The 16,651-nt window shown below is 35.7% G+C and overlaps 4 protein-coding genes across 4 annotated transcripts; 3 read left to right on the forward strand and 1 right to left on the reverse strand.

The window, feature by feature from the left end:
• Window positions 1–826: 826 nt before the first annotated feature.
• Window positions 827–3,761, forward strand: LOC106411623 (RNA polymerase sigma factor sigE, chloroplastic/mitochondrial-like). Its single transcript, XM_013852416.3, has 6 exons — window positions 827–912; window positions 1,269–1,998; window positions 2,423–2,569; window positions 2,658–2,894; window positions 2,968–3,231; window positions 3,304–3,761. The coding sequence occupies exons 2-6, from the start codon at window positions 1,312–1,314 to the stop codon at window positions 3,499–3,501; spliced, it is 1,533 nt and encodes a 510-aa protein (XP_013707870.2). The 5' UTR covers window positions 827–912; window positions 1,269–1,311; the 3' UTR covers window positions 3,502–3,761.
• A 3,081-nt stretch (window positions 3,762–6,842) lies between these two features.
• On the forward strand, window positions 6,843–8,483 carry LOC106413892 (probable WRKY transcription factor 30). The gene is made up of 3 exons (XM_013854627.3): window positions 6,843–7,227; window positions 7,404–7,538; window positions 7,735–8,483. The coding sequence occupies exons 1-3, from the start codon at window positions 6,938–6,940 to the stop codon at window positions 8,249–8,251; spliced, it is 942 nt and encodes a 313-aa protein (XP_013710081.2). The 5' UTR covers window positions 6,843–6,937; the 3' UTR covers window positions 8,252–8,483.
• Window positions 8,484–8,640: 157 nt separating this feature from the next.
• Window positions 8,641–9,563, reverse strand: LOC106414185 (arabinogalactan protein 41-like). Its single transcript, XM_013854886.3, has 2 exons — window positions 9,217–9,563; window positions 8,641–8,916 (listed from the first exon to the last, which is right to left on the reverse strand). The coding sequence occupies exons 1-2, from the start codon at window positions 9,332–9,334 to the stop codon at window positions 8,843–8,845; spliced, it is 192 nt and encodes a 63-aa protein (XP_013710340.1). The 5' UTR covers window positions 9,335–9,563; the 3' UTR covers window positions 8,641–8,842.
• A 206-nt stretch (window positions 9,564–9,769) lies between these two features.
• LOC106436468 (ylmG homolog protein 1-2, chloroplastic-like) lies at window positions 9,770–10,795 on the forward strand. The gene has a single exon (XM_013877431.3). The coding sequence runs from the start codon at window positions 10,178–10,180 to the stop codon at window positions 10,577–10,579; it is 402 nt and encodes a 133-aa protein (XP_013732885.2). The 5' UTR covers window positions 9,770–10,177; the 3' UTR covers window positions 10,580–10,795.
• The last annotated feature ends 5,856 nt before the right edge of the window (window positions 10,796–16,651 follow it).

Raw genomic sequence — 16,651 nt, forward strand, 5'->3', positions numbered from 1 at the left:
CGTCGTTTCTCATCCTCCAGATAGTAGTACTTAAGTCGGGCCTTATATTGGGCCAAGTTAAAGCAAACTTAGAGATAGAATAAAGACTCCAATAAGATTTAGGGGAGATGTTATTCGTTACTAAATTTTTTAAAAAAAATACATCAATCCAAATATCATTACACAAATCGAAATATAATTATTTTTATTTACTAATTTTATGCTAAATTTCTTCTTAAATTTGAACATTATTGACTTTTAAATTTCAAAGAAAATTTAATGGGGTTATAATAAGGCTACGTAGATGGTTGTAAAGCCACCACTTTATTTGGGTCCCACTAATGCTGAGAAGACCATCCACGTCTGTATTACCTGATCCATAACCACAAATATTTCCCTTTAGGAAATATCTTCTCCTCCACTACAAATTGGCCACGTCGACCCTCTCTCCATCTCCGCTTGTGCACTCTTGCAACCGTTGGTTTCTTATGAAAGCCTTGTTGGCCGTTGGATCTTCCTGAGATGACAAACTTATAGTTTTATTGGCATCTTTACTCCTTACCTTCAAATTATTTGCACATATAGCTAAATAAATCTAGATTTATATTTACAAGTACGAAAACTTTTTACAATCGGCAAAACCGTAGATTTCACTAATTTACCAAACCGTAGATACTTGACATATTAACTAGTTAGAGTAGTGTATGTATAAAACATTGGAACACATTTATCCCGCAACGTGATCTCACGCATATATGGGTTAAATTGATTAGATAAAATAGTTTGAGGCTTATTAATTAGTTTATTGAAATATAAGGCGACATATCGTAATTAGTCAATTTAATTGTTAATCTCTGTTCTATTTAAAAAAAATGGTTGTGAAGCAGAATCTAAACCGGACGACGAAGCATCTCTCTCTCCGACACGGCAAAGGTACGCACGCTTAGCGATGTGCTTCGAACTTTAGTTTTTTTTTCTGACAAAAGCTAAGCTTCGAACATTAGTTTCTTTCATGCAATATCACTTATTGATTAAAGCTTTCGAATTTTGATAAAAAAAACTGTAGAAGATTAGCTATTTCTCTCTGTGTATTGTTTATCTTCGATGCTCACGAAAGGTTCTGCCTTTGCATTTGGGTTCTCTTTGTGTTTCATTGTAGAACAAGTTGATCACAATTTGAGTTTGAGTTTTATGCCTTTTTTGAAGTTATATGTCAAAGTTTGAGACTTAAGTTTTTCTTTACACATATGAAAATGACAATCAGACATGTTTTTTTTTTTCTGTTGCAGCACGATTCAGACCAGAAGTGAAGCTTCGAAAGATTTCATTGTAATGGGAGTTGTGTTTATTTCAACTTCAGCTGCAAGATCACCTCTGGGGCTAAGCACTGATCTTCTGACACAACGGTCTTCACTGAAAAAGCCATCCATTGTTGCTTTCAAAGCAGATGATTCCATTCCCACCAACTCATCTCTGATCATCGTCAAGCAAAAGGAGAAGAGAGTAGTAGCTACGAGGAGAAAGCCCTGTAAAGACACGAAAACACGAAAACCTCTAGATCAAAACGTGGCTCCTTCCTGTCCCTTAGATTACAACGAAGCTGCCGCGAGACTAGAAAGCATTTACAAGCTTAGTCCTCCTCCTGCAACATCCCTCGAGGAAGAAGATGGTATCGATGGCAGCTCCAAAGTGAGAGTTCCACGGAGGAGGAAGAGGAAAGAGAGTGGAGAAGAGAAGAAAGTAGTTGTGAGGAACAATGTGAAGAAAGAGAAGCGTCTGACTCTTGATAAACGGATCGCGTTGAAGAGAAACGTTCAAGAGAAACCGGTTAGCGCTTCTTCTTCTGCTAGGGAGAAAGTAACGAAGAAGCAGCAAGAGGAGGAGAAGATCGAGAGGCTAGTGAGAGACTATTCAGCTTCTAATGATATAGTCAGCTTGGACTGGAAGAAAATGAAGATACCTCCTGTTGTTTCATCCGCTGAACATACTTGGTTGTTTAAGTTGATGCAACCTATGAAGGTATCCTTTTTCTTCACTTTCTTGCATGTAGTCGACGTAGAGATGGTTCACTGTAGGCTTGCCGGTTCGGTTCTCGGTTAGTTCGATTTCAAAATTTTGAACGGAAGTTTTTGGTTTTCAGTTAAATTTTAGTTTAAATTGAATAAAATTATACACTTTTTGGTTAAGTACGGTTATTTCGGTTTGGATTTTGTTTAGTGCAAGTTAGTTCGGTTCGGAATTTTAGTTAAGATTGGTATTGTTTGGTAAATTTTTCTTTTTTTTCAACTGAACCGAAAACCAAATTTATTTTTTTAGTTGCCGAATTGAACCGAATCTTCTAACCGAACTGAACCAAAAATCAAATCTGTTCGTTCAGTTATTAGTTAATGACCGCAGACCTAGTTCACTGTATGCTGAAAATGTTTGGTGTTTAACATTGCAGGCTCTCCTTCAAGTGAAAGATGAATTGCAAAAGAGCATGGGAAGAGAGCCGAGAGAAGCTGAAATAGCTGGAGAGATCAATATGAGTGTGGCTGAAGTGAAAAGGAAAATTGAAATTGGTAGGGCTGCAAGGAACAAACTTATTAAGGTGAGTGTCAATAAGATTTTTTTTACATTGAACTTTCTTATTAAAGCTGTTTTAGCTTAATTGTCTTTTTTTTTTTTTTGCATTGCAGACCAATCTCCGCCTTGTATTGTTTGTTATGAACAAATATTTTCAAGATTTAACCAACGGACCGAAGTTCCAAGACCTGTGTCAAGCCGGTATGAGAGGGCTCATCACAGCCATTGACCGGTTTGAGCCTAAAAGGAAGCTACGTCTCTCAACTTATGGCTTGTTTTGGATCAGACATGCCGTCATACGGTCTATGACAACCTCTAACTTCACTCGTGTCCCTTTTGGACTTGAATCGGTAACGTTACGGTCCTTTTCCTCAGACCCTTAGATTTGTTTTGCAGGGAAGCTTACATGTTGATTCCATTCAGGTTAGAGTGGAGATCTATAAAGCCAAGATGGAGCTCTTGTTTGAGTTTGGAAGACTCCCTACAGAGGAAGAGGTGGTTAAGAGACTCAAGATCTCACCTGAGAGATACCGCGAAGTCTTGAGAGCAGCTAAACCGGTTTTCTCATTAAACTCAAAACATTCGGTTACTCAAGAAGAGTTCATCAAAGGGATCACGGATGTTGATGGTGTGGGAGCTGATAACCGGAGACAACTTGCTCTCCTCAGGCTCGCTCTCGACGACGTGGTAACGTTTCAATCCTTCCATCTTCTTAACACAATTAGTGAGGCATAACTGATCACGTTTTCGTTCTTTCAGCTCGATTCACTGAAGCCGAAAGAGAGTCTGGTTATTAGACAAAGATACGGTCTCGATGGGAGAGGAGACAGGACGCTAGGAGAGATAGCTGGGAATCTCAACATCTCTAGAGAAATGGTGAGGAAACATGAAGTCAAGGCTTTGATGAAGCTCAAGCATCAGGCTCGAGTTGATTACCTTCGTCAGTACATCATCTGAAAACCAAAGCAAACCGAACCAAACCTCCCCACTTAAACCTTTTGAGCGCATGCTTGGTATGATTCAAACAGTCTTATAACGTTGTTATAGTTTGTGTATATAATAATATCAGAGTTACTTATAGCTAGGTAAGTAGTAATCGTTGTTTTAATATCATATTATTATACTGAGCGGATACGGAGAAGTTATACATGTAAAGTTTGAGACCTGGTATACAATGTTTTACAAAAATCGAACCGGTATTAACCGTTGTACATTAACTTTATTCAAAAACAAATAAAAATTTTGCATGGAAAGTAAACCATTGTGAAACGAGTTATCATTTAACCCGTTCTGAGCCCGGTTAAATTGAAATCGAATAGATTAATGCCGGTTAAGAGCGGTGGTGAAGATACGTACAAGAGTTCAAATAGCTTTAATCCGGTTAAGAGCGGTGGTGAAGATACGTACAAAAGTCATAGTTGACGTAAGTGTGACACCGTTGATTCACTGTCTATAACACGGCAACGAACGAACCTTTAGGTCTTTGCCTTGTCAAATCATAATGTTCCTGCCGTATTCGATTTATCATGACTAGTTTTGAGTCCACCGTCCACTACAAATTATACGCAAACAGTATAGTCTATAGATTGTTCTGTACGTATGAAAAATAGAGACGCTTGATACTATCCTCGTAGTGAATTTTTGTACCAGTCAAAGTAACTTTTTGTACTTAGATGAAAAATATGCCTAATAATCAATTTTTAAAAAGAAATGTGTCCTTAACACGAAATTTTGATACAAAGCCACACTAGAATGGTCAAAAGGCAATATCATCACAAAACTGTAGTCGCACTTCCATTGTTATTCTATAATGACGGTGATGTAATTGAATTGTAAACGTCATGAATTTGTGTTTACCCTGGCGTGTTTGTAACTAGTGCGCTTCTTAGGACGGCAAATTGTGTTTGTACTAATGATGATGAATACAGTAAGTTTAGAACACAAGTTTTTCGGTTCTTTCTCTTTCGCTGGTCTTGAAGAAGACGATGATTCAGTTTTTAAGAAAGTCTGAAATAATTAGTGTGTGATTGTGATAATTGTTTGCTTATCGTATTAAATAGGAATCTAAATCGCTAAGTGGTTTCTCTTGTGTTGAGGATATTTTATCATTGTTGCGATCCGTTTTGATTCCACTTCCAACTCTCGGTCAATGGAAAACTTTAGGTAATCAATATGGTATATATTTTATTTTTATTTTCTCTTATCATTTCTAGCGAAATTTCCATACTACATATCACTCATACCATCTATAGTAATCCGGAATAATATACATTATCTAAGTAACCAATCTGAAATCCATTTATTAGACCCCATTCTGTTCCTTGTAGTTAGTACTAGTCATGTATTGTGTCACGACTTATTCTTGAACCAACCAATAGAATTGTGCTATTTCATATTTGATATTTTTTAAAAAAGGAAACAAAATATTATCAAATTATATTATTTTTTTAAAATTAAAAGGTAAAAAGAAATAAATAAAAAATAGTAGTAATTACAAAAAAAATATTTTTAACATCGTCATCAAAACATTAAACCTTAAATACTAATCCCTAAACCCTAAATCCTAAACACTAAACCCTAGGATAAATCTTAAACTCTAAATCAAAATCACTAAACACTAAAACACTCAAGGGTTTAGGGTTTACGATTTAGGGTTTAGAGTTTCAGGGTTTAGTGTTTTTATTTAGAGTTTAAGATTTACCCAAGGGTTTAGGATTTACCCAAGGGTTTAGAGTTTACCCAAAGGTTTAGGGTTTACCCAAGGGTTTACGTTTACCCAAGGGTTTAGGATTTAAGATTTAGGGTTTAGGGATTAGGATTTAGGGTTTAGTATTTTGCTGACGACGTTAAATTTTGTTTTTAATTCTTTTTTCTGTAACTGCTATTTTTTTTTACTTTTTAATTTTAAAAACATAATATGACTTGATAATATGTTGTTTCTTTTTTTTAAAAGATATCGAATTTGAAATAAAGAAATCCTATTGCCTAGTGAACCTAGAGCACCCCTTGAACCCAAGAATAACTCTCGTGTCACCACCTAAACTCAAAGATGTAAATAAGAAAAACTTATAGTAGTGCTGGATTTTTGTATTCCTCATTCCAGAATTTGGGCGGCTTTGTAAGCTCAGTTTTTTAATCGAAAATATGTATTATGTAAGCTCAATATTACAAGTTAAATTAAGTTCAAAAAAATATTACAAGTTAAATTTACAAGCAAAAATATGTTTGTATATTTTAATTAAGAAACTAGATCTCGATCCGCGTAACCGCGCAGATTTTTGTTTTCATTTATTTTTATATAAATATTTTGTTTTTAATTCTAAATTGGTATATATTATAATATATATGTGTTTATCAATTTTAAAAATATAATAAGTTTACTGTATATTTTTTTCATTGAATAGATTGTTTCAAACTTTCACATGTATTTGTATCTTCTTCTATATATATATTTTCGGATTATTATTTCATTATTAAAATCGTAACTATATATATAAAGATTAGTAAGGTATTGTTTTATTGTCATATTTAAAGATATTGTAACATTTCACAAATTTATAAAGTTTTTAAAAAATTAAACTTTTCGCTTCATAGATTTATATTATCGAGTAAATAATTAAACATTTAGTTTTGGTTTAATTTTAAAAATAAACTATATAGTTTAAAATTTGTTTTCATTGGTTTAAGGTAGTAATGATTAATCATTGTTAGATAATATGATTTTTGTTATTTTAAAAAAAATCTTTATAATTTTAAAAGTTAACATCGATAAATATTTAAATATTTAGCATATATAGGTATAATATTATAATATTAAATTATATTTATTTAATTTATACTATCTATAAGTTTAATGAATCATCTATTGTTTAAATCCAATTATTGATAGCCCAATAAAAATTTCTAGTAGGTTAAAATTTAAATGATAAGATTAGATATTAAATGTAACATGACTTTCTAGGAATCAGTTTGTCAGGTTTATTTTAAAAAAAATTACACATGAATCAAAACTGTGACTTCTGTTTTAATATATAAGATTTGTGTAACATGATTGTATGCCTAATTTTAAAACTAGATCAAGTAAGGCCAAAAAAACAAAAAAACAAAAATCCTAAAACCAAAAATAAAGGATCGAGAAGCAAGGAACTGGTCAGCAGGTTGGACTTTCCAAATTATTTGACCAAAGACCAGTCTCACTTCTCCATTTTATTATTGCCAGGTCAGCTTCCAACGTTCTTCAGTCAAAAAGTCAAACACTGTCTCTCTCACGAAATCCTCTTTATATTCCCCTCTTTCAAATATATCTTCTACAAGCCATGCACAATACACATACATCCTCTTAATTTGTACCACTTTTAATCCATATACCATATTATTTCACTCTCTTAACGTAATGGAGAGGAAAAGTAATAGTGGAGAGTGGGAGAAGATGAAGAAAGAGATCAGCGAGCTGATGACAGAAGGAAGAGACTATGTTCACGAGCTCAAGTCTCAGCTCGGCTCTTCTTCATCTGATCAAGAATCACGTGAACATTTGGCCAAGAAGATTCTTGAATCTTACCACAAGTCTCTAACCATTATGAACCACTCCGGCGAACTCGACCAAGTTTCTCCCCATATCCACGGTGGAGGAAGCCCCAAGAGCGATGATTCCGACCAAGAACCCCACCAAAACATGAAGAGGTATAGTATAAAGTATAAACTGTCATTTTTTATGAAATTTTTGAATTTGGATAATGTAACAACGGCGATACTAGCTAGCATAAACCACTAAACTTGTTACGAATGTGCCTTTCTATTTATGTTTTTTTTTTTTGCATATACAAACTCCTAACTATTTGAAATGTGAAATTTTGAAGTTCAAAGAAGTCAATGCCAAGGTGGACGGAAAAAGTCAGAATTACCCCTGGAGCTGAGATTGATAGAACTCTTGACGATGGGTTCAGTTGGAGAAAGTACGGCCAAAAGGATATCCTCGGAGCCAAGTTTCCAAGGTTAGTCTCATAAATTACCTCTGCATAGTTCCTCAACTTAACGTGTTCATTTATTAATCACCGACAAACTTGTGCCCGGAAATGTGACAGAAACATAGTAGTATTACATAAGTACCAAACTTTTATAATCATAAATTCATATCGTACGAGAAAACAAAATCATATATTATAACTTCTTTTCTTTTTTCTGGTACAGGGGATACTATAGATGCACGTATAGAAAATCTCAAGGATGTGAAGCCACCAAACAAGTCCAGAGATCCAACGAAAATCATCAGATGCTCTTTGAGATTAGTTACCGAGGAATACATTCTTGCTCCCAAGCCGCAAATGTACGTTCAGCCATTCCGGTGCGAGTTCTTGAACCAAACCAGCCACAAGAACACGAAAATCTTGAGATGGTGAAGGAAAGTCTAGACGCTGGTCATCACAACTACAATCATCAAGCACATTTGCATCAAACCCTTCAATATCATTTGTCCTCTACCCCAACTCTAGAGAGTAACAATATGATGCTTCAACTGGCAGATCAGAACATTGACTTATTCGGATCTACGAGTTTCTCTAGTGATCTAGGAGCTAATGCCAACTATGATTATCTGGCTTCTCACAATGTTGGCTCGGTTTCTCACTCTACATCAAACTCTCCTTCGGAATCTCCTTTTGAAAGCTTTGATCCAAATAATCCATTCAAAGGTTTTGGAGGGTTCTAATCTTAGTTAATCACTAAGAGAAAGAGGTTGAAACTTTATGTGATCTATTAAGAGAGATCGTTTATTCATAATAGTTAATCAATTTCCAAATCAATAGTCCTACTTAGTTTCTTAATCATGTTTTTGTTTGCTTATTAAATAAGCCTTATTTTGAGATCCATGTTTCTTTTACCAAATGTTGTTGCAACAAGTTTGAATCTTTCTATTGCAAAATAAAGCTTTCTTTGCTTTAGTTTTTGTCGGTCAATGTCAGAGATTGATTTTTACAAAGCGTTTCTTTAAAAGTCAATACGAACTCACAGTGGCATCAATAATTGTTTTGGGTTTTAATTTAAAAATTTAAGTTATAAAGAATGTCACTGAAGATACTGAATATGGGAATGAAGAAAGATGTAAGGTGATGAAATATATTTCCAACAGTTGACGCACATCGACGTTATACAAATGAACTTCAAAATTGTATCACTCCAAATATTAGAAAACCTCGTTAATTTCTCTACCACATAACTTTTATGGTCTCCATTCAATTATAATCAAAATGAGAAAATATAATTAAACTAAATAGAGACCAAAATTAAAATGACAAAAGGATTAATGGATGTAATAAGTGAGGACCAAAGCCACCAACATAAGGACATATGCTATGCCCTGGTCTATTGTTGTTCCTGCAAATGAAAACAAAAGGTTATCAAAATATAGAGTTGTAAAATTGTATACTAGTTGGTTAAGGAGAGTTACTACTCAGTAATTTCCTTATTTTCAACTAATGCCATATGTTAATTAGTTTTTCCTTTGGGAGCATCCATGTTTGAGAAGTTTAAGATATATGCATTCACACATGTAACAAAATTTTCACATATTATCTAAATCTCTCTGTCTCAGATTATTAGTCACAGTCATTTCTATATTATAAGTTATATTGGTTACTAAAGAATGATAATATAAAGGCATATAAGTAAACTGACCATCGCTTGTCGGAGCCGGAGCAGGAGCTGCGGACTGAGCCTGTGCCATTGGGAAAAAAATGGAGAAAACTATCCATACGATTGTAAGGGCTCCAAAGAAAAGTTTAGACACCGACATTTTCAAGGTTGAGATTTTCTCCCTCTCACTCTTCCCTTTAACTGCTTAATTTGATATATAATAACCAATTATATACTCAGTTTTAAAAGGATTTGTACGTTCTTCCCTCCCTCAGTTATGGGTGATGATTTAGAGAGGGAAGAACAAGAGAGAGAAGAAAACGAAGGAAAAGAGAAATTTGAACGAAAAGCTAGGCAAAAGCGAGAGAAGAGGTAATGAGAATTTTGAGAGCTTCTTTTGGCATTTTATTGAACAATTATTTTCAAGTTTGTGGACGACCCGCATCCCTCGGAATATCACCAGTTATTCATGCTTATTTCTTACAATAAGCTATTTCACAAGAGTTCTATTTTAACTGATGGTAAAAAAAAGAAATATCCAAAAATTGTGAATGTAGAATATAATTATAATTATAATGGGCCACATGACACGTAAGAGTCAACGCCATAATAAAGATGAACACAACAAGAAAAGTCAATTCCAAACGTGAAGTCTAAACGACATCGTTTTGTCTCCTCACTCAAGATAATACTGAAACGGGAGGGTTTTGTTCTTTTCTCAGAGCAACTAGAATGGCGTTTACGACCACCAACGTCCTCTCCTTCGCTCCCCTCGGGGCATTTTCATTCGTACTCCATTTTTTTCTCTAAAATAGAGTAAAAATAAATATAGAGTAATGAATGTTCCAATCTAATTTAATATTTCACTCCATAATGAAATCTCCATAAATGGAGTAATTTATTTTTTGTTTGTTCATTGAGAAATTGAGTAGGATTAAAACAATTTTACTTCATTTTCACTTTTAATCCGTTTTGGAAGAAAAAATAGAGTTTTACGTTGGAGATGCTCTTAACCAAATCCCTAATCCACAAACTCTCCGCCCTATCCCCGCAGATCCAGGCTTCCATCCGAATCTCCTCCTCCTCCGGTGGTCCTCTGTTCTTCGCGGCGATTTGTGACCGTCCCGCCGGCTATCTCAACACGCCGTTGACGGTCGTCGCGGCTGGGTTGTCCAAGTGGCTGGATATCTATAGTGGCGTGTTGATGGTTAGAGTTTTGCTGAGTTGGTTCCCAAACATCCCTTGGGATCGCCAGCCTTTGTCTGCCATTAGGGATCTTTGTGATCCGTATCTCAATCTCTTCAGGAACATTATCCCTTCCGTCTTTGACACGCTTGACGTCAGTCCTTTGCTTGCTTTTGCTGTTTTGGAAACTTTGGGTTCCATTCTCAACAATAGCAGATGATTTAATTGTTCCAAGTTGTTACTACGAGCTTATGGATATTTGGTGTTTTATATATTTCTGTAGTTATAAGCTAATGATAATGTATTGGACTCAAACGTTTCAGTATCAAAAATATCTTTATGTTCTGTGTTTCTGTCAATGAATGAGTTTGGTTTCAATGTGAAAGCTTGGAAATTGTTTTTTTTTAATTATGTATTAACAGAAGTAGATTGTTGTTTGTGGCAATGCACAAATTTGATTTCAGTAATAGAATTGGAGTTAGATAATACGGAAACTAACAAGGAGTAATACATCGTCTGTGACAACATTGTGTTGTCGGTCGGCTTAAGATTCGGTGTCTGTATCCCAACAATGTATTCCTAAACTGCGTGGTATTCCGGTTTATTCTCCATAAAACAAATATTTTTGTACTTTCCGATTGTACTTGTAAAAGACATTGTGTTATGAACTATTCTTGTCTCAACACCAGACAAACTTACGAGGCTTGAATAATGTTTAGAAAATTGTCATTCTTTATTTCTTTATATAACTACAGTTAGTAGGCAGTGATTCTAGATGGCTTGTTAAAACGTTTGAGATCTGCATCTAGTTTAAGTCGTAAAGCGATATAATTTGACAGAAAAATAGACAACCAATTGAAGTCATGCAATGTGTGTGAGAGCCACTATAAAGTACAAAGATAAGTTTTGAAGTGCAATAAAGGAAAAGCGCACAAACGCTTATTTTCATGGCAAATTAAGCGCAACATTAACCCCGGTTTTTTTTTCTTATGATTTGATATTTTTTTGTTTTTTCCTTTTTTTTTAACATTTTTCAACTAAAATTCTTATATCTCTTATTTAAGAGACGGTTCTTAACTTTTCTTAGTTAAAATCTAAAAAAAACTAAGAACCGTCTCTTATCCGAAGCTATGAACTCCTGTTAATAGACTGAGGTTAATGATGGTCTAAGTCTTTATAAAAGCATTTTATAAAAACAGTTAACCAATGACAAACAAAACAGTCAACAAGAAGACAAAACATACAAAAACAAAAATACGAGTAACATAAAATTTCTTAAGCCTGTTTTATCTTTTTTCTTCTTCATAAGCTGTTGTTTTTGCAAACTCTCCCATCCATCCAGAGGCATAGCCATCTACTGGGGCCAAAACGGCTTCGAAGGTAGTCTCTCCTCCACATGTGCCACCGGCAGGTATGCTTACGTCAACATCGCCTTTCTTGTTGAAATTTGGAAACGGTCAAACGCCGGAGCCCAACCTTGCTGGGCACTGCAACCCTGCGGCCAACACTTGCACCCATTTTTGCGCTCAGGTCAAAACTTGTCAACGTCGTGGCATCAAGATCTGTCCATTCAAACATTTTTAACGTCTAATCAACAATCCGGTGATAAGCATCTTAATTTGATATTTTTAAATAGAAAAAATCAGAAAACTATTTCTTTCAAAATAAAATGAAAATAAAATAGGTAAAAAAAAATGGTTTATAAAATAATTTACTTGATATATAAAATAAATGTTTTAAATTAAACATAAGATTCTACCTAACCAAAAAGAAATTTTTTTAAAAATAAATCAAGTTTTTATAAAAAAAGCCAAATATTCATGTATGCAAAATTAAAATCAATACAAAACTACAAAAATATAAACTAAAAAATGTAAAAACTATCTTAAAAGTTATATTGATATTGATATTATCTTATTTAAAATTTAATATAAAAGATTTTAACAAGAAAAAACAAAATTATTTATTTTTATGAGAAGGGATATATGTTTTTAAAATATTATAGATATAATTTAAAACTATCAAAAACATGCCAAATCAGAATCATAGTTTAATATGTTTAGAAATCAGAAATTTCTATAAAAAATCTATTAAATAAACTTAAAATATCAATTAAGATAAAGAAAAACAAAAAGAAAAAAAAAACTAACTTGATATATAAGCTAAGTTTTTCAAAATAAACAAAAATATATTGATAAAAATTACATCATAAATTATGTTAAGTCATACAAATAGCATATACATCAAAATAAAATAGATAGTTAAAATCAAAATAGTTAACCTAATTAAACTGAAATTTAGTATTTAAAAGTTTCTTAGATATATAGGTATCGGCTTAAAAATAGTATAAGTTTATACTATGTTACAATATTTCTTTTTTAAAAATGGTTGATTTTGGTCTTTTTTTTTACTGAGCCAATTCATTCTTTGATTACAATAAGTGTACAAAGTTTTATGATAAATAAATGATGATAAAAGTATTTTAATTGTGTAAGAAACATATTGTTAACTACCTCATTTATCTGGAAGAATTGCCAAGTGTGACTCAAAACTTGGAGTCAAACCCAAAACAATACCCCAACTTGGGTCAAACGCAAAAGTAACCTAAAAGGCTATTGAAATTACAACTATCCCCTTGTGACCAAACAAAAAAACGGAATTTTTTTTACGTTTCTACCCCTCGCAAGTCGTCTGTTTAGACGACTTGAAAATAAGTCGTCCAGACGACTTAACTGAAAGTCGTCTGGACAGTTAGTCTTAAACATAATTTAAAAATTTTGTAAAAAATATTTTGATAAGTGAAAAATGGGAATTATGTAATTAACATATGTCTTAGGAGGTATAAATTAAGATATAACAAATTTCAATTGTTTTCAGCATAGATGAGTGAAAGTAGTGAGTCATGATATTCTTTAGTTTATGTTTCATCAACATATGTTGTAGTATTGTATGTGTTCTTAGGGTTAGATTTTGGAAAGCATTAAAACCGTTTTTGAAAATTTTTAAAATTACTTATGCGTGTTCATTTCTGTGTATAGTAAACACTATTTAAGTATAATTTGATTTTATAACGTGGTTAGTTAGTTAATCTAGTCATTTTAGTTTAGGGGTTCATTTTAGGGTCTAGGACGACTTAATATTTTGTCGTCTGAAAACAGACGACTAAATATTAAGTCGTCTGTTGTACATTATCAGCCAGAATAAGTCGTCTAAACCGGACCAAACCTTAAAGTTTACCAATTTACTTTTAAAGCTAACCGGATTATTTACCCAATATATAAGGTGATTTTTTTTTTTTCATTTTTCGCGAAATTCAGAAACCCTAACAGTTCTCTCTCAAAACCCTAACAGTTCTCTCTCAAAGGCGATTTCGAATTCCCACGATTTCCGAACAAACCATCGTTCTCAACGTCGGCTATCTATCTCACTTCATTCTCACCGTTGTCGCCGCAGCTTCTTCTAACCCTAGCGCCGCCGATTCCTCTAAACCCTAGCGCCGCCGATTCCTCTAAACCCTAGCGCCGCCGCTTCCACTATTTCCGAACAAACCGTCGCCCTCGCCACCGTGGTCACCAACGTTCTCACCGCCGCTTCCTCTAAACACTAGCGCCGCCGCTTCTTCTAAACCCTAGCGCCGCCGCTTCTTCTCTGTAAACCTTAGCGCCGTTTCTCTGTAAACCCTAACGCCGCTAAGTCATCAATCTCGAGGAAAAGATGAACATAAAACGTTGTCTCTATCAATTTACTCATTCTCACCGTTTCACGTTTATTTTTTCAGATCTATAACCGCAATGACGAGTACTCCAACTCCTTCTGCGACTGGAAGACTTGTAAGTAATTTAAGTCGTCCGGCTTTGTCTTCCAACTGGACGACTTAGTAGATGACTTAAATATAAGTCGTCCATTTGGAAGACTTTCCAGACGACTTAATTATAAGTCGTCTACTAAGTCGTCTGGACTTATATTGTTGTCTTTGATTATTTTGCAGACAAAAAGGATGGATATTCCAGAACTCCCCCGTAGGTTATACACATCAGGGGAAGAGCCAGAAGCCCACAATAGCATTTCGTATCATACGGATAACAGCAAGTTGCATACTGCTCTTAGGAAAGCTCTTACTGATGACGAATTTGAAGAGCTCAAGGAGTCGAGTTTGGGAGTTTTCATCAAGTTCAAGGAGCAGGGATTTGGTTGGGCTTCAAGGCTGGTTCACTACATGCTCAGTTTCAAGCTGGACATTAAGAAGAAGTATGAGATGTGGTCTCTCGTTGGTCCAGAACCTTTGAGGTTTTCACTGTTAGAGTTTGAAAACCTCACTGGTCTAAACTGCGAGTACATCGAGGACCTTGAGACACCAAAATGTGACGTTACCCCAGAGATGGTTTCTTTCTGGGGGATGCTGGGAGTTCATCTGGAAGCTGGGCCAACTACTGATCAGATAATAGCAGCACTGAAGAGATGCGGGGATTGGTCCAGGGAAGATCGCAAGCGGCTCGCGTACCTCTCCATCTTCACTGGATTCATTGAAGGGAGAAAGTTTTCAACCGCTACACGATCTACTCTGGCAAGGCTAGTGATGGATTTAGAACGGTTTGAGAATTATCCATGGGGGAGAGTCGCGTTTAAGGTGCTGATGGACTCTTTGTGGAACAAAGAAATTGCTGGCTGTTACACCGTGGATGGGTTTATACAAGTTCTTCAAGTCTGGACGTACACAGCTATGCCGGAATTGGGTGCTAGTATTGGTGGTCCCAGAGCAGACAGTCCGTCTCCACCGATACTGGCTTACGAGGGCAGCAGAGGCCGCAGATCAATGAAAGCTGCTATCTTGAGTCAGGTATTTACTTCAATCCAAAAGACTGCGCAGACGACTGGAAGTCGTCTGGAAGGTCGTCCAGCTTGACGACTTATCGGACGACTTATAATAAGTCGTCTGGAAAGTCTTCCCAGCTGGACGACTTATCGGACGACTTAATTTAGTCGTCTGGAAAGTCTTCCATCTGGACGACTTATTAGACGACTTATAATAAGGCGTCTGGAAAGTCTTCCCAGCTGGACGACTTATCGGACGACTTAATTAAGTCGTCTGGAAAGTCTTCCATCTGGACGACTTATTAGACGACTTATTATAAGTCGTCTGGAAGGTCTTCCATCTGGACGACTTATTAGACGACTTATAATAAGGCGTCTGGAAAGTCTTCCCAGCTGGACGACTTATCGGACGACTTAATTAAGTCGTCTGGAAAGTCTTCCATCTGGACGACTTATTAGACGACTTATTATAAGTCGTCTGGAAGGTCTTCCAGCTGGACGACTTAGTAGACGACTTATAATTAAGTCGTCTATTTAGTATTTTTTTTCAAATATCTAACTCGATTCTTCTATTTACTGCAGACCCGCGTGATCAACTTTGTTGAGAAGGACATTAGTGAAATGTGGCCAAAATGGGACTCTGAGGTTGAGGACCTGCCCGCGGAGAACATCATTAAAGTCATGTATGAGCGGAGACCGTGGAAGTGGACCATGGATTGCTGGGAAGTCACTGGTACTAAGGTCAATACAAAACCTAAGGTTGTGACTCCATCGAAGAAGGCCAAAGAGATGGTTGTGTTGGAGGAGGAGGAGGAGGAGGAAGACAATCCAAGACCTCGGAAGAAAGCTCGTAAAGAGGCTCCTGAAGAGGCTAGAGAAGAGGCTAGAGAAGAGGCTAGAGGGGTGACCAGAGAGGAGTTGGAAATTATGTTCAAGGGCGTAGCTGAGGCTATGAAAAAAGGGTTTAATAAGTGCATGAGGGAGTTTAGGAAGTTGTCTGATAGATTGGAAGCTGTGGAGAAGAAGGTTGGTGTCACCAATCAGGCTACCCCTCCACCTCTAACCAATCAGGCTACCCCTCAAGATAAACAGCCTACCCCTCTTGCCAAAGAAACCGGGGGTAGAAACAAACAGGCTACCCCTCATGCCAATGAAACCGTGGTTAGTAACCAGCCTCCTCCTCATCAAACCAAACAGCAGCCTCCTCCTCCTCAAAAGAAACAGCAGCAGCCTCCTCCTCTTCAAAAGAAACAGCCTCCTCCTCAAAAGAAACAGCCTCCTCAAATCAAATATGTTAGTATCAAATCCAGGGTTAACTAGTTGTCCAGACGACTGTAAAAGTTGTCTGGACGACTAGTTGACCCTGGACGACTTAAACGTAAGTTGTCTGGACGACTAGTTGACCACGGAAGACTTAATTTTAAGTCGTCCAGGGTCAACTAGTCGTCCAGACAACTTTTATTTAAGTCGTCCAGGGTCA

Source organism: Brassica napus, chromosome C7 (assembly GCF_020379485.1).
Source record: "Brassica napus cultivar Da-Ae chromosome C7, Da-Ae, whole genome shotgun sequence".
NCBI classification, from domain to species: domain Eukaryota; kingdom Viridiplantae; phylum Streptophyta; class Magnoliopsida; order Brassicales; family Brassicaceae; genus Brassica; species Brassica napus.

What these genes read in the sequence shown, in the direction of transcription:
- LOC106411623 (XM_013852416.3), top strand. Translation starts at nt 1,312, where the DNA reads ATGGGAGTTGTGTTTATTTCAACTTCAGCTGCAAGATCACCTCTGGGG. An exon ending in TCCCTTTTGGACTTGAATCG is followed by an intron (nt 2,895 to 2,967) that starts GTAACGTTACGG and finishes GATTCCATTCAG; the next exon opens with GTTAGAGTGGAGATCTATAA. An exon ending in GGCTCGCTCTCGACGACGTG is followed by an intron (nt 3,232 to 3,303) that starts GTAACGTTTCAA and finishes TCGTTCTTTCAG; the next exon opens with CTCGATTCACTGAAGCCGAA.
- LOC106413892 (XM_013854627.3), top strand. Translation starts at nt 6,938, where the DNA reads ATGGAGAGGAAAAGTAATAGTGGAGAGTGGGAGAAGATGAAGAAAGAG. An exon ending in CCCCACCAAAACATGAAGAG is followed by an intron (nt 7,228 to 7,403) that starts GTATAGTATAAA and finishes GAAATTTTGAAG; the next exon opens with TTCAAAGAAGTCAATGCCAA. An exon ending in CTCGGAGCCAAGTTTCCAAG is followed by an intron (nt 7,539 to 7,734) that starts GTTAGTCTCATA and finishes TTTCTGGTACAG; the next exon opens with GGGATACTATAGATGCACGT.
- LOC106414185 (XM_013854886.3), bottom strand. Translation starts at nt 9,334, where the DNA reads ATGTCGGTGTCTAAACTTTTCTTTGGAGCCCTTACAATCGTATGGATA. An exon ending in TCCGGCTCCGACAAGCGATG is followed by an intron (nt 8,917 to 9,216) that starts GTCAGTTTACTT and finishes TTTCATTTGCAG; the next exon opens with GAACAACAATAGACCAGGGC.
- LOC106436468 (XM_013877431.3), top strand. Translation starts at nt 10,178, where the DNA reads ATGCTCTTAACCAAATCCCTAATCCACAAACTCTCCGCCCTATCCCCG.